Raw genomic sequence first — 23728 nt, forward strand, 5'->3', positions numbered from 1 at the left:
TCAGTTCAATTAGTTTCGGTTCAGTTTCGAGGAAATTTTCAGGGTGATTATCAGCTGGGCACTGCACTTTCAACTGTTGGGAGAAGGAGTGGAGCAGGCCCTACTGTCGGGGGAAGGAGTGGAGCAGGCCCTACTGTCGGGAGAAGGAGTGGAGTAGGCCCTACTGTCGGGAGAAGGAGCGGAGCAGGCCCTACTGTCGGGAGAAGGAGTGGAGTAGGCCCTACTGTCGGGGGAAGGAGTGGAGCAGGCCCTACTGTCGGGAGAAGGAGCGGAGCAGGCATAACTGTCGGGAGAAGGAGTGGAGCAGGCCCTACTGTTCTGTTGGGAGGAGGACGGGAAACCATTTTTAAAAATGACATGCCCTCCTAAAACTGGTTCTAACTCCAGTTCTGTTCGTGATATTAAGATTCTAACACTGTGTATATTAAAGACTTATTTAGGAAAAGTCATGGACGGAGGGGGGCATGACTTAAAAAATTGCAGAGTAAAAAATACATAAAAAAATGAGCAGTCAAATGACTGCTTTAGCGGTTCTAGTGTTGATAAATATACAAAATAATTGTGGAACGGACAGTTGACTGAAGACCCGACGGCCGGGCATTTGTGCGGTTGAGTCCATTTCTGGGGAAATGTGGACTCTTAAAACAATGTGATCAAACTCACTCGCTCTCTACTCTCCCGTTTGCTATTGTTTGCCAATCAGTATCCCAACAAGCACAGCGGCCAAGCTAGCTAGCCAGTTTTTCCCGATTGGCTATTGTGACACCACAGCTTATAATTCACATGAAGTTGAACTTTCATCAACTTTGTCCCATCACAGGTTCACATCACTAACCATCTCATCGTATCATTTTTTGTGTTTTTTTGTTTTTGTTTTAAATGGCTAGGACTGTTGAACACGGCTAGGACTGTTGAACACGGCTAGGACTGTTGAACACGGCTAGGACTGTTGAACACGGCTAGGACTGTTGAACACGGCTAGGACTGTTGACAACGGCTAGGACTGTTGAACACGGCTAGGACTGTTGAACACGGCTAGGACTGTTGAACACGGCTAGGACTGTTGAACACGGCTAGGACTGTTGAACACGGCTAGGACTGTTGAACACGGCTAGGACTGTTGAACACGGCTAGGACTGTTGAACACGGCTAGGACTGTTGAACACGGCTAGGACTGTTGAACACGGCTAGGACTGTTGGACAACGGCTAGGACTGTTGGACAACGGCTAGGACTGTTGGACAACGGCTAGGACTGTTGACAACGGCTAGGACTGTTGACAACGGCTAGGACTGTTGAACAACGGCTAGGACTGTTGACAACGGCTAGGACTGTTGACAACGGCTAGGACTGTTGACAACGGCTAGGACTGTTGACAACGGCTAGGACTGTTGAACATGGCTAGGACTGTTGACAACGGCTAGGTCCGATGAAAACGGCTAGGACTGTACACAGCGCCTAGGACCGTTGACAGCGGCTAGGACCGTTGATTTCCGGTAGTCTTGTCGCACTGTGACTGTTTCTGTGACATCTGGGAGAGAATGAGGTCATGCTGAGAGGGTGGGGGGGGGGTTACGGTGGCAGGGGTATTGTGTGTTGTGTGGTTGTAGTTTGTGTGTGACCGGGTTACGTATATATGGAGAAACTATGTACCAGATGTGAGCATTTTGCTTTTCTCTGTTTCTGAGAACTCATGTGCTCCACCGCAGCGTAATGAAAATGAGAAGGGCCTTGGTATGAGAGAAAGGGGAGAGGTAGAGGAAAAGAGGTAGAGAACCGTAGAGAGAGGATTGGAATTGAGAGGGAAAGAAAGAGAACGGTAGAGAGGGAGGGAAACAGGGAACGAGAGAGAGGAACGAGGGAAACAGGGAACGAGAGAGAGGAACGAGGGAAACAGGGAACGAGAGAGAGGAACGAGGGAAACGGCAGAGTGAGGGGAAGAAAAAGAGGGAACAAGCGCGAGGTCTGCATCATATTAACTAGGTGTGTGTGTGTGTGTGTGTGTGTGTGTGTGTGTGTGTGTGTGTGTGTGTGTGTGTGTGTGTGTGTGTGTGTGTAGCGCTTTAAGGATCAGCAGAGTTTGTGCACACTGACTGTACAAAATCCTAATATTGAGTTGCACCCCCTTTTCCCCACAGAACAGCCTCAATTCATTGGGGAATGGACTACAAGGTGTTGAAAGGGTTCCACAGGGATGTTGGCCCATGTTGACTCCAATGCTTCCCACAGTTGTATCAAATTGGCTGGATGTCCTTTGGGTCATAGACCATTTATGATACACATGGGAAACTGCAGCGTTGCAGTTCTTGACACAAACCGGTGTGCCTGGCAGCTACTTCCATACCCCGTTCAAAGGCACTTTAATGTTTTGTCTTGCCCATTCACCCTCTGAATGGCCCACATACACAATCCATGTCTCAATTGTCTCAAGGCTTAAAAATTATTCTTGAACCTGGGCAGTTATTTGATTATTTGAATATCTTGCTAGAATATAGATTTTTGAGCAAAACAAATATAGGCCTATTTTGATTCAAAAGCTTTGTCTAAAATTTAATTGAATTATCTATGTGACAAGTTTAGACAATGACATTTTAAATAAAACATCAGTTTTATAACAGTTTTAATAGTGCACCTCATCTGCATCCGTAATGGGTCAGCGGTCAAATGACCTCCACTCATCACTGTAAAACGCTCCCTGAAACACTTCAGCGAGCAGGCCTTTCTAATCGACCTGGCCGGGGTATCCTGGAAGGATATTGATCTCATCCCGTCAGTAGAGGATGCCTGGATATTTTTTTTAAATGCCTTCCTAACCATCTTAAATAAACATGCCCCATTCAAGAAATTTAGAACCAGGAACAGATATAGCCCTTGGTTCTCCCCAGACCTGACTGCCCTTAACCAACGCAAAAACATCCTATGGCGTTCTGCATTAGCATCGAACAGCCCCCGTGATATGCAGCTGTTCAGGGAAGCCAGAAACCATTATACACAGGCAGTTAGAAAAGCCAAGGCTAGCTTTTTCAAGCAGAAATTTGCTTCCTGCAACACTAACTCAAAAAAGTTCTGGGACACTGTAAAGTCCATGGAGAATAAGAACACCACCTCCCAGCTGCCCACTGCCCTGAAGATAGGAAACACTGTCACCACTGATAAATCCACCATAATTGAGAATTTCAATAAGCATTTTTCTACGGCTGGCCATGCTTTCCACCTGGCTACTCCTACCCCGGTCAACAGCACTGCACCCCTAACAGCAACTCGCCCAAGCCTTCCCCATTTCTCCTTCTCCCAAATCCATTCAGCTGATGTTCTGAAAGAGCTGCAAAATCTGGACCCCTACAAATCAGCCGGGCTAGACAATCTGGACCCTTTCTTTCTAAAATTATCTGCCAAAATTGTTGCCACCCCTATTACTAGCCTGTTCAACCTCTCTTTCGTGTCGTCTGAGATTCCCAAAGATTGGAAAGCAGCTGCGGTCATCCCCCTCTTCAAAGGGGGGGACACTCTTGACCCAAACTGCTACAGACCTATATCTATCCTACCATGCCTTTCTAAGGTCTTCGAAAGCCAAGTCAACAAACAGATTACCGACCATTTCGAATCTCACCATACCTTCTCTGCTATGCAATCTGGTTTCAGAGCTGGTCATGGGTGCACCTCAGCCACGCTCAAGGTCCTAAACGATATCTTAACCGCCATCGATAAGAAACATTACTGTGCAGCCGTATTCATTGATCTGGCCAAGGCTTTCCACTCTGTCAATCACCACATCCTCATCGGCAGACTCGACAGCCTTGGTTTCTCAAATGATTGCCTCGCCTGTTTCACCAACTACTTCTCTGATAGAGTTCAGTGTGTCAAATCGGAGGGTCTGCTGTCCGGACCTCTGGCAGTCTCTATGGGGGTGCCACAGTGTTCAATTCTTGGACCGACTCTCTTCTCTGTATACATCAATGAGGTTGCTCTTGCTGCTGGTGAGTCTCTGATCCACCTCTACGCAGACGACACCATTCTGTATACTTCCGGCCCTTCTTTGGACACTGTGTTAACAACCCTCCAGGCAAGCTTCAATGCCATACAACTCTCCTTCTGTGGCCTCCAATTGCTCTTAAATACAAGTAAAACTAAATGCATGCTCTTCAACCGATCGCTACCTGCACGTACCCGCCTGTCCAACATCACTACTCTGGACGGCTCTGACTTAGAATACGTGGACAACTACAAATACATGGGTGTCTGGTTAGACTGTAAACTCTCCTTCCAGACCCATATCAAACATCTCCAATCCAAAGTTAAATCTAGAATTGGCTTCCTATTTCGCAACAAAGCATCCTTCACTCATGCTGCCAAACATACCCTTGTAAAACTGACCATCCTACCAATCCTCGACTTTGGCGATGTCATTTACAAAATAGCCTCCAATACCCTACTGAACAAATTGGATGCAGTCTATCACAGTGCAATCCGTTTTGTCACCAAAGCCCCATTTACTACCCACCATTGCGACCTGTACGCTCTCGTTGGCTGGCCCTCGCTTCATACTCGTCGCCAAACCCACTGGCTCCATGTCATCTACAAGACCCTGCTAGGTAAAGTCCCCCCTTATCTCAGCTCGCTGGTCACCATAGCATCTCCCACCTGTAGCACACGCTCCAGCAGGTATATCTCTCTAGTCACCCCCAAAACCAATTCTTTCTTTGGCCGCCTCTCCTTCCAGTTCTCTGCTGCCAATGACTGGAACGAACTACAAAAATCTCTGAAACTGGAAACACTTATCTCCCTCACTAGCTTTAAGCACCAACTGTCAGAGCAGCTCACAGATTACTGCACCTGTACATAGCCCACCTATAATTTAGCCCAAACAACTACCTCTTTCCCAACTGTATTTAATTTATTTATTTATTTTGCTCCTTTGCACCCCATTATTTTTATTTCTACTTTGCACATTCTTCCATTGCAAAACTACCATTCCAGTGTTTTACTTGCTATATTGTATTTACTTTGCCACCATGGCCTTTTTTGCCTTTACCTCCCTTCTCACCTCATTTGCTCACATTGTATATAGACTTGTTTATACTGTATTATTGACTGCATGTTTGTTTTACTCCATGTGTAACTCTGTGTCGTTGTATGTGTCGAACTGCTTTGCTTTATCTTGGCCAGGTCGCAATTGTAAATGAGAACTTGTTCTCAACTTGCCTACCTGGTTAAATAAAGGTGTTCTCAACTAGCCTACCTGGTTAAATAAAGGTAAAATAAATAAATAAATAAGAAAGACCGGTAGCTTGTTATTGTCAGTTGATCCAAGCAGCGGTACTGGCAGAGGCTCCATGTGTAGCAAGTGAAGTGGGACATTTCTTTTTCTCCCCAATTTCGAACTTTTTCATTGCTGCAACTCCCCAACGGGCTCGGGTCATTGCGTCCTCTGAAACATGACCCGCCAAACTGCTCTTCTTAACACCCATCCGCTTAACCCGGAAGCCAGCTACACCAATGTGTCGGAGGAAACACCGTTCACCTGATGACCGAGGTCAGCCTGCAGGCGCCCGGCCTGCCACAAGGAAACGTTACAGCGCGATGAGCCAGGTAAAGCCCCCCCCGGCCAAACCATTAGGGGGGCAATGCTGGGCCAAACCCTCCCCTAACCCGGACGATGCTGGGCCAATTGTGTCTATGGGACTCCCAATCACAGCCGGTTGTGATACAGCCCAGGATCGAACCCGGGTCTTTAGTGACGTCTCTAGCACTTTAGAGCGCTGTGCCACTCGGGAGGCCAAAGTGGGAGATTTCTAATCAATGAAAGATGCAATTAAAATTACGCAATTAAGTTGGCTAAATGAGAAGGAGGGGGGGGGGGGGTAGAGAGGGAGGGAGAGTGGCAGAGAGAGAGGGAGGGAGGTAGAGAGAGAGGGAGGTAGAGAGGGAGGCTACAATGATTAACCATCAGGTATGCTATTGTTTCATATGATTGGAGTTGTTGTAGACCGGGACACAAAAAGCAGAAAAATTGTCTCCATTAGCCTGGCTAACTAACTTAGCGGGCTAGTGTAGCTAGCTAGCTGGCTAACTAACTTAGCGGGCTAGTGTAGTTTGCTAGCTGAATAACTAACTTAGCGGGCTAGTGTAGCTAGCTAGCATCTTTTATAGATGTGATGCAGTCAAGACAGACATTACCAGATGAGATGATAGATATCACATCAACAAGTTTGTTTAACTTGAGTGAGTCGGTTTGTCTACTTTCTCTCTCTCTCTTATCCTCTGTGTCGGCCCCTGCTCCTCTCACGGCTGAAACAAAAAGCAGAGTGCACAGAGTTGAATTTTGTTTATTTTTTTCCTCTTTAAAACACATGTATTTCGACTATACTGATATCTCATATTATATCATAATATTTTTTTAAATTGTGAAATCAATTTCAAATTCCCCTCCCCAGTATGTGTGTATTTTTCTTTTCTTTAACATTTATTTAACTAGGTACGTCAGTTATATTATACATATTTAGTTAAAACTTCTTTGGGCTGAGATCCCGTTAATCCCGGGATCGATATGACAACAGCCAGTGAAAGTGCAGGGCGCCAAATTCAAACAACAGAATTCTCATAATTAACATTCCTCAAATATACATGTATTTTATACCATTTTAAAGGTAATCTTGTTGTTAATCCCACCACAGAGTCCGATTTCAAATAGGCTTTACAGTGAAAGCACCACAAACGATTATGTTAGGTCACCCCCAAGTCACAGAAAAATTCAGCCATTTTTCCAGCCAAAGAGAGGAGTCACAAAAAGCACAAATAGAGATAAAATGAATCACCAACCTTTGATGATCTTCATCAGATGACACTCTTAGGACTTCATATTATACAATACATATATGTTTTGTTCAATAAAGTTCATATTTATATTAAAAAAATCTCAGTATACATTGGCGCGTTATGTTTAGTAGTTCCAAAAACATCCGGTGATATTGCAGAGAGCCACATCTATTTACAGAAATACTCATTATAAATGTCAATAAAAATACAATTGTTAGACATGGAAATATAGATACACTTCTCCTTAATGCAACCGCTGTGTCAGATTTCAAAAAAGCTTTACGGAAGAAGCAAACCATGCAATAATCTGAGTACAGCTTTCAGACAACAAAGCTGCCAAAAAGATATCCGCCATATTGGGTAGTCAACATTAGTCATAAATAGCATTATAAATATTCACTTACCTTTGATGATCTTCATCAGAATGCACTTCCAGGAATCCCAGATCCACAATAAATGTTTGATTTAGTTCGATAATATCCATCATTTATGTCCAAAGAGCTACTTTTGTTAGCACGTTTGGTAAACAAATCCAAAGTCATGAAGCGCGTTCCCAAGTTGCAGACGAAATGTCAAAAAGTTCTGTTACTGTCCGTAGAAACATGTCAAACGATGTATGAATCAATCTTTAGGATGTTTTTAACATAAAACTTCAATAATATTCCAACAGGAGAATTCCTATGTCTGTAGAAAAGCAATGGAATGAGAGCTAACTCTCTCGTGACCACGCCTCAGAGCCTGTGGCACTCTGAGCCAGGGGTCTGGCAAACAACCCTTATAAGCCCCCACTTCACAGTAGAATCCTCAAACAAGTTTCTAAAGACGGTTGACATCTAGTGGAAGCCTTAGGAAGTGCAACATAACCAATATCCCACTGTGTATTCAATAGGGGCTGGGTTGAAAATCGACCAACCTCAGATTTCCCACTTCCTGTTTGGATTTCTTCTCAGGTTTTTGCCTGTCATATGAGTTATGTTATACTCACAGACATCATTCAAACAGTTTTAGAAACGTCAGAGTGTTTTCTATCCAATACTACTAATAATATGCATATATTAGCAACTGGGACTGAGGAGCAGGCCGTTTACTCTGGGCACCTCTGGGCACCTTTCATCCAAGCTACTCAATACTGCCCCTGCAGCCACAAGAAGTAAGAACAAATGATTATTTTACAATGATGGCCTACCCCGGCCAAACCCTTCCCGACCCGGATGACGCTGTGCCAATTGTGCTTCGCCCGAAAGGACACCCGATCACGTGTGTGTTATCTGACGTTGTGTTGTGTGTGTGTGTGTGTGTGTGTGTGTGTGTGTGTGCAGCACTTTAAGAAGCAGCGGAGGTTGATTCCAGAGAGGACCGTGTGGAAGTACTTTGTCCAGCTGTGCAGTGCGCTGGAACACATGCACTCTCGACGGGTCATGCACAGAGGTACTACACACACACACACACACACACACACACACACACACACACACACACACACACACACACACACACACACACACACACACACACACATGTATACACACACACATATATACACACACACACACACATATACACACACACACACACATATATACACACACACACACATATACACACACAAACACACATATACACACACACACACATATACACACACACACACACACACACACACACATATACACACACAAACACACATATACACACACACACAAACACACACACACATACACACACAAACACACATATACACACACACACAAACACACACACACACACATATACACACACACAAACACACATATACACACACACACACATATACACACACACACACACACACAGGCTTTTGAACTGCGTGCCCTGTCCTCTCTACAGATATCAAGCCAGCTAATGTGTTCATAACTGCCACAGGAGTGGTGAAGCTGGGAGATCTGGGACTGGGAAGATTCTTCAGCTCCAAAACCACCGCTGCCCATTCTCTAGGTAACACACACACAAACACACACAAAGTGTGGGGATGTGTTTGATTAGCTGGTGTAGCCCAGAACCATGTGTGTTATAAAACTGGGGGGATGAGGCCTTCTAAAGGCAACTGTGGGGCCGTTGCCTCTTCATTGGCCAGTTAGTCTCTTCCTGTTGCCTTGACCCCTGACCTGTTGTCTGGGCGGAACATGTCTGGAACACGCCTCACCATTGCCTGACATACGGCTCTGACTGTTGTATGAAACGGTGGCCGACACTGTGGTTGTGTTGTGGTGGGGATTGTGTCAAAAATATTCATATCATCATGTTCTCCAAAACTTGCCCAAGACGGGATGTTTTCAAATAAACAGTAATGAACATGTTTACTTAATTGTAAATAATAGGATTGAGAGAGCGCCTCACACTGACTGTGTTAATCTTACATTTGAAAAACAGAAAGCCAGTATTAGGCTATGTAAACAGCATGATGACTAGATATGGGCAGGATCCTTAAAGTTGGGACCACAGCGCCCCCTTAAGGTCTTCTGTGAGTAGGCTGCTCCTTCAGCCCCATGGCCAGGGTGAGTGAGGAGAGAGCAAGTGAATGAGAGAGAGAGAGGAGAGTGAAGGGGAGAGGAGAATGGAGGGGAGGGGAGAATGGAGGGGAGAGGAGAATGGAGGGGAGAGGAGAGGAGAATGGAGGGGAGAGGAGAGAGTGAAGGGGAGAGGAGAGAGTAAAGGGGAGAGGAGAGAGTGAAGGGGAGAGGAGAGAGTGCAGGGGAGAGGAGAGAGTGCAGGGGAGAGGAGAGAGTGCAGGGGAGAGGAGAGAGTGCAGGGGAGAGGAGAATGGAGGGGCGGGGAGAGGAGAATGGAGGGGAGGGGAGAGGAGAATGAAGGGGAGAGGAGAGGAGAATGAAGGGGAGAGGAGAGGAGAATGAAGGGGAGAGGAGAATGAAGGGGAGGGGAGAGGAGAGGAGAATAGAGGGGAGGAAAGTTTCTCCATAAAGGGTTAATCTCCCTCACGGACATAGAGACCCAGGATCATCCATTCCCAAAAGCCTCTTTGGCTTTCATTCTCCTCTTTCTCTCCGTACCCCTCTCCCTCTCTCCTGCTGTGTCCTCCTCTCCGTACCCCTCTCTCTCCTGCTGGGTATTTCTTCATACCCCCCGCCTCTCCTGCTGTCTTTCTCTCCATACCCCCCTCTTTTTCTCTCCCCATCTTCCTCTCTCTCGAGCTGCCTCACTGTCTATCCAACTGTCTTTCTCAAACTTACTCTCCTTTGCTCTCTCGCTCTCTCCCTTTTCTCCTCCTCATCATCTATTTCTCTCACCCTCCCTCCTTTTCTTCTTTCTCTTTCTCTCCTCTATACTGACTTATTTTCCCACCCTCTTTCTCCCTCCTCTTCCCTTTCCCCCTTTCTCTCCCCCTTCATCTCTCATTCCCCCTCCCCTCTCCTTCCCTCCCTCCCTCCCTCTTTCTGTCCTTCTCTCCCCATGTCTCTCTCTGCATGAGGGGCGGTGAAATGTGTGTGCCTGTGTGTTTGTGTCTGAAAGTTTGGGGCTTTAATGAGTTCGACCAGCCTAGTAGAGTGCTGTCTAGAGACCAGCAGAGGAGGGAGGTGCTGGCTAGAGACCAGCAGAGGAGGGAGGTGCTGGCTAGAGACCAGCAGAGGAGGGAGGTGCTGTCTAGAGACCAGCAGAGGAGGGAGGTGCTGTCTAGAGACCAGCAGAGGAGGGAGGTGCTGGCTAGAGACCAGTAGAGGAGAGAGGTGCTGGCTAGAGGCCAGTAGAGGAGGGAGGTGCTGGCTAGAGACCAGTAGAGGAGAGAGGTGCTGGCTAGAGACCAGTAGAGGAGAGAGGTGCTGGCTAGAGGCCAGTAGAGGAGGGAGGTGCTGGCTAGAGACCAGCAGAGGAGGGAGGTGCTGGATAGAGACCAGCAGAGGAGGGAGGTGCTGGCTAGAGACCAGCAGAGGAGGGAGGTGCTGGCTAGAGACCAGCAGAGGAGGGAGGTGCTGGCTAGAGACCAGCAGAAGAGGGAGGTGCTGGCTAGAGACCAGCAGAGGAGGGAGGTGCTGGCTAGAGACCAGCAGAGGAGGGAGGTGCTGGCTAGAGACCAGCAGAGGAGGGAGGTGCTGGCTAGAGACCAGCAGAGGAGGGAGGTGCTGGCTAGAGACCCGCAGAGGAGGGAGGTGCTGGCTAGAGACCCGCAGAGGAGGGAGGTGCTGGCTAGAGACCAGCAGAGGAGGGAGGTGCTGGCTAGAGACCAGCAGAGGAGGGAGGTGCTGGCTAGAGACCAGCAGAGGAGGGAGGTGCTGGCTAGAGACCAGTAGAGGAGGGAGGTGCTGGCTAGTTGGTGGTCCAGGCTCATAGCCCAGTAGAGGAACCAGATGATTCCATTCATACATGTTTACCATGACCATATTATCTTCTCTTCCCCTAGAATGCAGCTCAGTTGTCTTAACCAACTGTAATAATGGAAATCAATCCCAACATGACTTCTAGTTCATCTGCATGAATACATTTGTGTGTTTTAATTGTAAATGAATGAATGCTGACGCAGGCAGGCAGGTAGGCTGATGCTCTTTAATCAGCTGCACCAGGAGACCTCCATAGCAACACACGCACGCACACACAACGCCGAGACTGATAAAAACTAAAAACTGTTCTCTCGCAAGCCAGCTCTCTCCCTCTCTCTCTGACCCCGCCTCTCTCTCTGACCCCGCCTCTCTCTACCTCTCGCTCTGACCCCGCCTCTCTCTCGCTCTGACGCCGCCTCTCTCTCTCTTTCGCTCTGACCCCGCCTCTCTCTCCCTCTCGCTCTGACCCTGCCTCTCTCTCCCTCTCGCTCTGACCCCGCCTCTCTCTCCCTCTCGCTCTGACCCCGCCTCTCTCTCCCTCTCGCTCTGACCCCGCCTCTCTCTCCCTCTCGCTCTGACCCCGCCTCTCTCTCCCTCTCGCTCTGACCCCGCCTCTCTCTCGCTCTGACCCCGCCTCTCTCTCCCTCTCTCTCTGGCCCCGCCTCTCTCTCTGACCCCGCCTCTTTCTCTCTCTCTCTCCCTCTGACCCCGCCTCTCTCTCCCTCTTTCTCTGACCCCGCCTTTCAAATCAAAATCAAATCAAATTTATTTATATAGCCCTTCGTACATCAGCTGATATCTCAAAGTGCTGTACAGAAACCCAGCCTAAAACCCCAAACAGCAAGCAATGCAGGTGTAGAAGCACGGTGGCTAGGAAAAACTCCCTAGAAAGGCCAATACCTAGGAAGAAACCTAGAGAGGAACCAGGCTATGTGGGATGGCCAGTCCTCTTCTGGCTGTGCCGGGTGGAGATTATAACAGAACATGGCCAAGATGTTCAAATGTTCATAAATGACCAGCATGGTCGAATAATAATAAGGCAGAACAGTTGAAACTGGAGCAGCAGCACAGTCAGGTGGAAGTTGAAACTGGAGCAGCAGCATGGCCAGGTGGACTGGGGACAGCAAGGAGTCATCATGTCAGGTAGTCCTGGGGCATGGTCCTAGGGCTCAGGTCCTCCGAGAGAGAGAAAGAAAGAGAGAAGGAGAGAATTAGAGAACGCACACTTAGATTCACACAGGACACCGAATAGGACAGGAGAAGTACTCCAGATATAACAAACTGACCCCAGCCCCCCGACACATAAACTACTGCAGCATAAATACTGGAGGCCTTTCTCTCTCTCTCTCTCTGACACCGCCTCTCTTTCTCTCTCTCTCTCTGACCCCGCCTTTCTCTCCCTCTCTCTCTGACACCGCCTCTCTTTCTCTCTCTCTCTCTGACCCCGCCTTTCTCTCCCTCTCTCTCTGACCCCGCCTCTCTCTCTGACCCCACCTTTCTCTCCCTCTCTCTCTGACCCCGCCTCTCTCTCTGACCCCACCTCTCTCTCCCTCTCTGATCTTTTTAGAATTGGAGGGCACACTTTATTATGCAGACCTGACATTTAGAGATACAAATGTTTTCACATCCCAATTAAAAAACAAACCCACAATAAAAAGTGCACTTTTATTTCTGCACAGATACATATGCTGTAAACTCTTATAGTATTCCACGTCATGGGTTTATTCAAACTAATTCATATCTAGTTTTTATTATTAGTTAGACACGTTCACAGCTAAAAGCTAAAAGCTCTCATATGGCAGGCAAAAATCCAACCAGGAAGTGGGAAATCTGAGGTTGGTCATTTTTCAACTCATTCCCTATTGAAGATACAGTGGGATATTGGTCATGTTGCACTTCCTAAGGCTTCCACTAGATGTCAACAGTCTTTAGAACCTTGTTTGATGCTTCTACTGTGGGGTGGGGCCGAATGAGAGGGGAATGATTCAGAGGTCTAGCAGAATGCCTTGAGCTCGTGATGCTCGTTCACGTGAGAGCGAGCTCTGTTCCAACGCAATTCTACAGACAAAGGATTTCTCCAGTTAGAACATTATTGAAGATTTATGTTAAAAACATCCTAAAGATTGACTCTATACATCGTTTAACATGTTTCTACGGACTGTAATGGAACTTTTTGACATTTCGTCTGCTCCTAGTGAACGCGCAACGTGAGTTTGGATTTGTTTACCAAACGCGCTAACAAAAGGAGCTATTAGAACATAAATGATGGACATTATCGAACAAAATAAACATTTTTGTGCATTCTGTGAAGATCATCAAAGGTAAGTGAGTATTTATAATGTTATTTCTGACTTCTGTTGACTGCAAAATATGGCGGATATCTTTTTGGCTTGTTTGGGCTCTGAGCGCCGCACTCAGATTATTGCATGGTTTGCTTTTTCCTTAAAGCTTTTTTGATATCTGACACAGCGGTTGCATTAAGGAGAAGTTTATCTAAAGTTCCATGTATACCACTTGTATTTTCATCAACATTTATGATGAGTATTTCTGTGAATTGATGTGGCTCTCTGCAAAATCACCGGATGTTTTTGTAACTACTGAACATAACGCGCCAATGTATAATGAGATTTTTTTATATAAATATGAACTTTATCAAACAAAACATACATGTATTGTGTAACATGAAGTCCTATGAGTGTCATCTGATGAAGATCATCAAAGGTTAGTGATTCATTCTATTTCAGATTTTTGTGACTCCTCTCTTTGGCTGGAAAAATGGCTGTTTTTCTGTGACTTGGCTCTTACCTAACATAATCATTTGTGGTGCTTTCACTGTAAAGCCTTTTTGACATGGGACATTGCGGTGGGATTAACAAGAAGTGTATCTTTAAAATGGTATGAAATCCTTGTATGTCTGAGGAATTTTAATTATGAGATTTCTGTTGTTTGAATTTGGCGCCCTGCACTTTCACTGGCTGTTGTCATATCGATCCTGTTAACGGGATCTCAGTTCTAAGAAGTTTGAACTAAATATGTATAATATTTACAGGTCTCAGACTATGCTTCCATTATGCCATTTGATTAATCAGGATCCCCATTAGCCAATGGCAACAGCTCGTCTGACTGGGGCCCAACACATACCGCAATAGACATTACAGAAAATACTTAATAACCTGCATACATTTAAAAACGTGTGTGTGTGTGTGTGTGTGTGTGTGTGTGTGTGTGTGTGTGTGTGTGTGTGTGTGTGTGTGTGTGTGTGTGTGTGTGTGTGTGTGTGTGTGTGTGTGTGTGTGTGTGTGCGCGCGTGTGTGTGTGCTAGATCAGTCTGGATCTGTCTCTCTTTATCTGTCAGCTGTCTCCCCCCATCAGGCTCACTAGGGCCCTCTGTGGTGGGGCAGTGAACCTACAGCCAGCCCCTGTACATGACTGACTATTTTACTGTCTGACTGTGGGGTCTGGAGCGGGCCAGCCAGCGTGGTATTGTAACGTCTGACTGTGGGGTCTGGAGCGGGCCAGCCAGCGTGGTATTGTACTGTCTGACTGTGGGGTCTGGAGCGGGCCAGCCAGCGTGGTATTGTAACGTCTGACTGTGGGGTCTGGAGTGGGCCAGCCAGCGTGGTATTGTAACGTCTGACTGTGGGGTCTGGAGCGGGCCAGCCAGCGTGGTATTGTAACGTCTGACTGTGGGGTCTGGAGCGGGCCAGCCAGCGTGGTATTGTACTGTCTGACTGTGGGGTCTGGAGCGGGCCAGCCAGCATGGTATTGTACTGTCTGACTGTGGGGTCTGGTGCGGGCCAGCCAGCATGGTATTGTACTGTCTGACTGTTGGGTCTGGAGCGGGCCAGCCAGCATGGTATTGTACTGTCTGACTGTTGGGTCTGGAGCGGGCCAGCCAGCATGGTATTGTACTGTCTGACTGTTGGGTCTGGAGCGGGCCAGCCAGCATGGTATTGGGATTCACAGCCAGAGTGTACAATATCTGTTGGACACCTGTTTCTATTCATGATGAGGGGATGGTAATGAGAGCTGAACTGGAGTTGTGATGTCGTGGATGAGGGAGTTTCTGTGTGATGTCTGTCTCTCTGAGGCTGTGTGTGCTGGAACAGCTAGGTTAGTGGTGGAACAGGCTAATGGCTGTCTCTCTTTCTGTTCTCTCTGTTGTCTCTCTGTCTCTTACTTTCTCTCAATTCAATTTCAATTTAAGGGCTTTATATGTATGGGAAATATATGTTAACATTGACAAATCAAGTGAAGTAGATAATAAACCAAAGATACATTTTCCCTGTCTCTCTCTCTGTATGTTCCAGTGGGCACCCCCTACTACATGTCCCCAGAAAGAATACATGAAAACGGATACAACTTCAAATCTGACATCTGGTCGCTAGGCTGCCTGCTCTACGAGGTAATGTATATGATACACATTTACTGTAGACAGACAGATTTGTGAGGTAAAGGTGGATAGGAGAGCTGCAGTGTGTTTGAAGCTAACAGAGACCTCCCAGTGACATATCCATGTGGTTCAGATCAACTGGGTGGATATGATACTGACCAATTAGATTACTTTGTAGACAAATCACTTCCACCTTACAGATCAGACTGACCAGTTAGGTTACTCTGTAGACGAACCACTTCCACCTTACAGATCAGGGTGAGCGAGAGGATGGTGGAGAGAGGCAGAGCGGAATAGATGGGTTGAGCCAGGCAGAGAGAGCGATACGGGGAGAGGTTGGAGAGTGAGAGATGGGGGGAGAGAGAAATCGGATGAAGAGAGGGAGAGTGGGTGGGGAGAGAGAGGCAGCGAGAGGATGGGGAGAGAGGAGGAGGAGAAGGGGGAGGATGGGAAGAGAGAGAGAGAGAGAGAGAGTGGGAGAAAGAGTGTGAGTATGTAGCTGGCCTGTGGTGTGTTGTGTGATATTATCTGGCCTTTCTAAACAAGCATCACACACACCCACTCTGCTCCCATTGATCTGAAAACACTATTCAGTGTGTGTATATATGAAGGTCTGACAGGTGTGTGCATTGGAGGTTGGATGATGGCTGTATGGATGATGGCTGTATGGATGATGGCTGTATGGATGATGGCTGTATGGATGATGGCTGTATGGATGATGGCCGTATGGATGATGGCCGTATGGATTAGAGGTTGACCGATTATGATTTTTCAACACCGATACCGATTAATCGGTCGATTTTTTTATTTTTTGTAATAATGACAATTACAACAATACTGAATGAACACTTATTTTAACTTAATATAATACATCAATAAAATCAATTTAGCCTCAAATAAATAATGAAACATGTTCAATTTGGTTTAAATAATGCAAAAACAAAGTGTTGGAGAAGAAAGTTAAAGTGCAATATGTGCCATGTAAGAAAGCTAACGTTTAAGTTCCTTGCTCAGAACATGAGAACATATGAAAGCTGGTGGTTCCTTTTAACATGATTCTTCAATATTCCCAGGTAAGAAGTTTTAGGTTGTAGTTAATATAGGACTATTTCTCTCTATACCATTTGTATTTCATTAACCTTTGACTATTGGATGTTCTTATAGGCACTTTAGTATTGCCAGTGTAACAGTATAGCTTCCATCCCTCTCCTCGCTCCTCAACGACAACAGCCACCCTCGAAGCAGCGTTACCCATGCAGAGCAAGGGGAACAACCACTCCAAGTCTCAGAGCGAGTGACGTTTGAAACGCTATTAGCGCGCTCCTCCCTAACTAGCTAGCCATTTCACATCGGTTACACCAGCCTAATCTCGGGAGTCATAAACAGCTGCTGGCAAACGTATGAAAGTGCTGTTTGAATGAATGCGTACGAGCCTGCTGCTGCCTACCACCGCTCAGTCAGACTGCTCTATCAAATCATAGACTTAATTATAACATAATAACACACAGTAATACCATAGGTAGAGCCGTAGGTCATTAATATGGCCGAATCCGGAAACGATCATCTCGAAAACAAGACGTTTATTCTTTCAGTGAAATACGGAACCGTTCCGTATTTTATCTAACGGGTGGCATCCATCAGTCTAAATATTCCTGTTACATTGCATAACCTTCAATGTTATGTCATAATTACGTAAAATTATGGCAAATTAGGCAGCCCAAACTGTTGCATATACACTGACTCTGAAGTGACACAATTTCACCTGGTTAATATTGCCTGCTAACCTGGATTTCTTTTAGCTAAATATGCAGGTTTAAAAATATATACTTCTGTGTATTGATTTTAAGAAAGGCATTGATGTTTATGGTTAGGTACACATTGGAGCAACGATACGCACTGCATCGATTATATGCTACGCAGGGCACTCTAGATAACTACACATGGTTGATGATATTACTAGTTTATCTAGTGATTATGTTTGATTGTTTTTTATAAGATAAGTTTAATGCTAGCTAGCAACTTACCTTGGCTTACTGCATTCACGTAACAGGCAGGCTCCTCGTGGAGTGCAATGAGAGGCAGGTGGTTAGAGAGTTGGACTAGTTAACTGTAAGTTTGCAAGATTGTATCCCCCGAGATGACAAAGAGAAAATCTGACGTTCTGCCCCTGAACGAGGCAGTTAACCCACCGTTCCTAGGCCGTCATTGAAAATAAGAATGTGTTCTTAACTGACTTGCCTAGTTAAATAAAGATTAAATAAATGTGTAAAAAAATATATATTTATTTTTTAATGTATTTTTTTAATCGGCCAAATCGGTGTCCAAAAATACAGATGAAAACTTGAAATCGGCCCCAATTAATCGGCAATTCCGATTAATCGGTCGACCTCTATGGATGTCGGCCGTATGGATGTCGGCCGTATGGATGTTGGCCGTATGGATGTTGGTGGATGTTGGCTGTTTGGATGTCTGTGAGGGTCAACAAGTGGGTGGGTGTGCTTTAGGACTGTGTTTGAGAGAACATGAATATTTCAGTGTTCATCCTGGGTTGCTCGATGAGTGAGAGAGACAAACCCATCAATACCTGGCTGCATCTCCAATTCTGTTTGATTGAGGCGTGTGTGTGATGAGGTCTCTACTTCCACATTACATCACCTGACCCGGTCCACCTCCGGTGTCGTGGTAATGGGATGTTGCTTGGGTGGTTCTCCCTCTGCGTCTGGGAGGGCACGGCAACAGCAGGTTGGGCATGTGTAGGTTGATATGTCGTTCTTACCGCACCCCCGGCCCAGACCCGTGTGTGTGTAGTATTGTAATAGTAACAGTAATAGTGCTGCAACGTCCTGAACCCTACGTAGCTTTATAACCCTACAGTACAGTTGAAGTCAGATGTTTACATACACCTTAGCCAAATACATTTAAACTCAGTTTTTCACAATTCCTGACATTTAATCCAAGTAGAAATTCCCTGTTTTAGGTCACTTAGGATCACCACTTTATTTTAAGAATGTCATATGTCAGAATAATAGTAGAGAGAGTGAATTATTTCAGCTTGTATTTCTTTCATCACATTCCCAGTGGGGCAGAAGTTTACATACACTCAATTAGTATTTGGTAACATTGCCTTTAAATGGTTTAACTTGGGTCAAACATTTCGGGTAGCCTTCTACAAGTTTCCCACAATAAGTTGGGGGAATTTTGGCCCATTCCTCCTGACAGAGCTGGTGTAACTGAGTCAGGTGTGTAGGCCTCCTTGTTCGCACACGCTTTTTCAGTTCTGCCCACAAATGTTCTATAGGATTGAGGTCAAGGCTTTGTGATGGACACTCCAATACCTTAACTTTGTTGTCCTTAAGCCATTTTGCCACAACTTTGGAAGTATGCTTGGGGTCATTATCCATTTGGAAGACCCATTTGCGTCCAAGCTTTAACTTCCTGACTGATGTCTTGAGATGTTGCTTCAATATATCCACATCATTTCCCTGCCTCATGATGCCATCTATTTTGTAAAGTGCACCAGTCCCTCCTGAAGCAAAGTACCCCCACAACATGATGTTGCCACCCCCGTGCTTCACGGTTGGGATGGTGCTCTTTGACTTGCAAGCCTCCCCCTTTTTCTTCCAAACATAACGATGGCTATTATGACCAAACAGTTATTTTTGTTTCATCAGACCAGAGGACATTTCTCCAAAAAGTACAATCTTTGTCCCCATGTGCAGTTGCAAACCGTAGTCTGGTTTTTTTATGGCGGTTTTGGAGAAGTGGCTTCTTCCTTGCTGAGCTGCCTTTCAGGTTATGTTGATGTAGGACTCGTTTTAGTGTGGATATAGATACTTTTGTACCTGTTTCCTCCAGCATCTTCATAAGGTACTTTGCTGTTGTTCTGGGATTGATTTGCACTTTTCGCACCAAAGTACGTTCATCTCTAGGAGACAGAACGCGTCTCCTTCCTGAGCGGTATGACGGCTGCGTGGTCCCATGGTGTTTATACTTGTGTACTATTGTTTGTACAGATGAACGTGGTACCTTCAGGCATTTGGAAATTGCTCCCAAGGATGAATCAGACTTGTGGTCTACAATTTTTTTTCTGAGGTCTTGGCTGATATCTTTTGATTTTCCCATGATGTCAAGTAAAGAGGCCCTGAGTTTGAAGGTAGGCCTTGAAATACATCCACATGTACACCTCCAATTGACTCAAATTGTGTCAATTAGCCTATCAGAAGCTTCTAAAGCCATGACATCATTTTCTGAAATTTTCCAAGCTTTTTAAAGGCACAGTCAACTTACTGTATGTAAACTTCTGACCCACTGGAATTGTGATACAGTGAATGATAAGTGAAATAATCTGAAATAAACAATTGTTGGAAATTTGCACAAAGTAGATATCCTAACCGACTTGCCAAAACTATAGTTTGTAAGCAATACATTTGTGGAGTGGTTGAAAAACGAGTTTTAATGACTCCAACCTAGTGTATGTAAACTTCTGACTTCAACTTTATATACAGTGCCCTCCATAATTGTTTGGACTGTGAAGCATTTATTCTTGTTTTGGCTTGATACTTCAAAAGTTTGGATTTGATCAGAAATCTAATTTTCTCTCAAATGTTGTGCTCAAATTACATCCCTGTTAGTGAGCATTTCTCCTTTGCCACACCTAACTCCAGTCAGGTCAAGATCCTGGTGAGGACGTCAAGCACGCAGATTAGGTTTCCGGAGATGGTTTCTGACAGTTTGTGCAGAAATTGTTTTGATTGTACAAACCTACAGTTTCATCAGCTGTCCGGGTGGCTGATCTCAAATGAACCCGCAAGTGAAGAAGCCGGATGTGGAGGTCCTGGGCTGGCGTGGTTACACGTGGTCTGCGGTTGTGAGGCCGGTTGGACATACTGCCAAATTTTCTAAAATGACATTGGAGGCGGCTTATGGTAGAGGTATTCCTGCTTGATATGCATATCAATGAGATGATTTAAACAGCATTATCATTCCACAGGTGCACCTGGTGTTGGGGACAATAAAAGGCCACTCTAAAATGTGCAGTTTAGTCACACAACACAATGCCACAGATGTCTCAAGTTTTGAGGGAGTGTGCAATTGGCATGCTGACTGCAGGAATATCCACCAGAGCTGTTGCCAGCTGTTGTAGCTTTATACTCCTAAGTAGTTTTATACCCCTAAATAGCTTTATTCCCCTCTTTAGCTTTATACCCCCATGTAGCTGTGTACCCCCATGTAGCTGTGTACCCCATGTAGCTGTGTACCCCCATGTAGCTGTGTACCCCCATGTAGCTGTGTACCCCCATGTAGCTGTGTACCCCATGTAGCTGTGTACCCCATGTAGCTGTGTACCCCCATGTAGCTGTGTACCCCCATGTAGCTGTGTACCCCCAAGTAGCTGTGTACCCCCATGTAGCTGTGTACCCCCATGTAGCTGTGTACCCCCATGTAGCTGTGTACCCCCAAGTAGCTGTGTACCCCCAAGTAGCGGTGTACCCCCAAGTAGCGGTGTACCCCCAAGTAGCTGTGTACCCCCCAAGTAGCTGTGTACTCCCCAAGTAGCTTTCTACCCCTGTGTAGCGTTAAACCCCTGTGTTGCGTCTTACCCCATATGTAGCATTATACCCGTGTGTAGCTTATTACTCCTGTGTAGCGTTATTACTCCTGTGTAGCGTTATAACCCCTGTGTAGCGTTATAACCCTATGTAGCATTATAACCCTATGTAGCGTTATAACCCTATGTAGCGTTATAACCCTATGTAGCGTCAAACCCCATATGTAGCATTATACCCGTGTGTAGCTTATTACTCCTGTGTAGCGTTATAACCCTATGTAGCGTTATAACCCTATGTAGCGTTATAACCCTATGTAGCCTTATAACCCTATGTAGCGTTATAACCCTATGTAGCATCAAACCCCATATGTAGCATTATACCCCTGTGTAGCTTATTACTCCTGTGTAGCGTTATAACCCCATGTAGCGTTATAACCCCATGTATCGTTATAACCCTATGTATTTTTTATACTGCTTTACTTTATACCCCTATATAGCGTCATACCCCTAAACAGCTTAATACCCCATATAGCTTTTAACCCTAAATAACTTTATACCGCTATATAGCTTTATTCACCTATATAGCTTTGTATCACTATATTGCTTTACTGTATACCCCTATGTAGCTTCATACCCCAATGTAGCTTCATACCCCTATGTAGCTTCATACCGCTATGTAGCTTTATACCCCTATATAGCTTTTTACCCCAAAATAGCTGTATAGCCCTATATTGCTTTAGTGTATACTCCTATATAGCTTCAAACCCATTTGGAGCTTTATACTCCTAAATAGCTTTTTTCCCCTATATAGCTTTATAACATAGCTTTATAACCATGTATAGCTTTATAACCGTATATAGCTTAATGCCCCTGGATGTTTGACCTTATAATAAAAGATGAGAACATGCGTCCTGAAAGGCATCTGTATACTGTAGCTCTGCTGTGAAAACGCTTACATTTTTAGTTCATTTCACACTTTTAACATCTAATTAAAAATGTGTCACATAGTATGCCAGTGTTATCCACTGAGCATTACCTCGGTGCCTTCTCTTCCTACTGCTGGCCCTACTGTCATAGTTTAATGTGATAGCTTAGTGAATTAATGTGTGTGTATGTGCCTACACACACATTCTCTCTCTTAGGTCGGCATGAATTAATACAGCACATTATATCACATTAACAGACATAAAATAGCGTCTAACTTTGTTTTCCCTCATAATTTGTCATGCGCTAAGACTGAAGACTGTTCTCTACAACAGGGGAGGGCTGATTCTATCTGAAAGGCTGTTCTCTACAACAGGGGAGGGCTGATTCCATCTGAAAGGCTGTTCTCTACAACAGGGGAGGGCTGATTCCATCTGAGAGACTGTTCTCTACAACAGGGGAGGGCTGATTCCATCTGAGAGACTGTTCTCTACAACAGGGGAGGGCTGATTCCATCTGAGAGACTGTTCTCTACAACAGGGGAGGGCTGATTCCATCTGAGAGGCTGTTCTATACAACAGGGGAGGGCTGATTCCATCTGAGAGGCTGTTCTATACAACAGGGGAGGGCTGATTCCATCTGAGAGACTGTTCTCTACAACAGGGGAGGGCTGATTCCATCTGAGAGACTGTTCTCTACAACAGGGGAGGGCTGATTCCATCTGAGAGGCTGTTCTATACAACAGGGGAGGGCTGATTCCATCTGAGAGACTGTTCTATACAACAGGGGAGGGAGGGCTGATTCCATCTGCACGGCTGTTCTATACAACAGGGGAGGGAGGGCTGATTCCATCTGCACGGCTGTTCTATACAACAGGGGAGGGAGGGCTGATTCCATCTGAGAGGCTGTTCTATACAACAGGGGAGGGCTGATTCCATCTGAGAGGCTGTTCTATACAACAGGGGAGGGAGGGCTGATTCCATCTGCACGGCTGTTCTATACAACAGGGGAGGGAGGGCTGATTCCATCTGCACGGCTGTTCTATACAACAGGGGAGGGAGGGCTGATTCCATCTGCACGGCTGTTCTATACAACAGGGGAGGGAGGGCTGATTCCATCTGCACGGCTGTTCTATACAACAGGGGAGGGAGGGCTGATTCCATCTGCACGGCTGTTCTATACAACAGGGGAGGGAGGGCTGTTTCCATCTGCACGGCTGTTCTATACAACAGGGGAGGGCTGATTCCATCTGAGAGGCTGTTCTCTACAACAGGGGAGGGCTGATTCCATCTGAGAGGCTGTTCTATACAACAGGGGAGGGCTGATTCCATCTGAGAGACTGTTCTCTACAACAGGGGAGGGCTGATTCCATCTGAGAGGCTGTTCTATACAACAGGGGAGGGCTGATTCCATCTGAGAGACTGTTCTATACAACAGGGGAGGGCTGATTCCATCTGAGAGACTGTTCTCTACAACAGGGGAGGGCTGATTCCATCAGAGAGACTGTTCTCTACAACAGGGGAGGGCTGATTCCATCTGAGAGGCTGTTCTATACAACAGGGGAGGGCTTATTCCATCTGAGAGACTGTTCTCTACAACAGGGGAGGGCTGATTCCATCTGAGAGGCTGTTCTATACAACAGGGGAGGGAGGGCTGATTCCATCTGAGAGACTGTTCTCTACAACAGGGGAGGGCTGATTCCATCTGAGAGGCTGTTCTATACAACAGGGGAGGCAGG

The 23728-nt window shown here is 45.8% G+C and overlaps 1 protein-coding gene across 1 annotated transcript in view; it reads left to right on the forward strand.

Annotated features, from left to right (window-relative positions):
- Positions 1 to 23728, forward strand: part of LOC109884518 (NIMA-related kinase 7) — a gene marked incomplete in the record, with an annotated part of 165777 nt that overhangs the window by 119372 nt on the left and 22677 nt on the right. Inside the window, 3 exon segments of the mRNA XM_031785534.1 lie at positions 8135 to 8243; positions 8682 to 8789; positions 15436 to 15530. Coding sequence (XP_031641394.1) covers positions 8135 to 8243; positions 8682 to 8789; positions 15436 to 15530 — 312 coding nt within the window.

Source organism: Oncorhynchus kisutch, linkage group LG13 (assembly GCF_002021735.2).
Source record: "Oncorhynchus kisutch isolate 150728-3 linkage group LG13, Okis_V2, whole genome shotgun sequence".
NCBI classification, from domain to species: domain Eukaryota; kingdom Metazoa; phylum Chordata; class Actinopteri; order Salmoniformes; family Salmonidae; genus Oncorhynchus; species Oncorhynchus kisutch.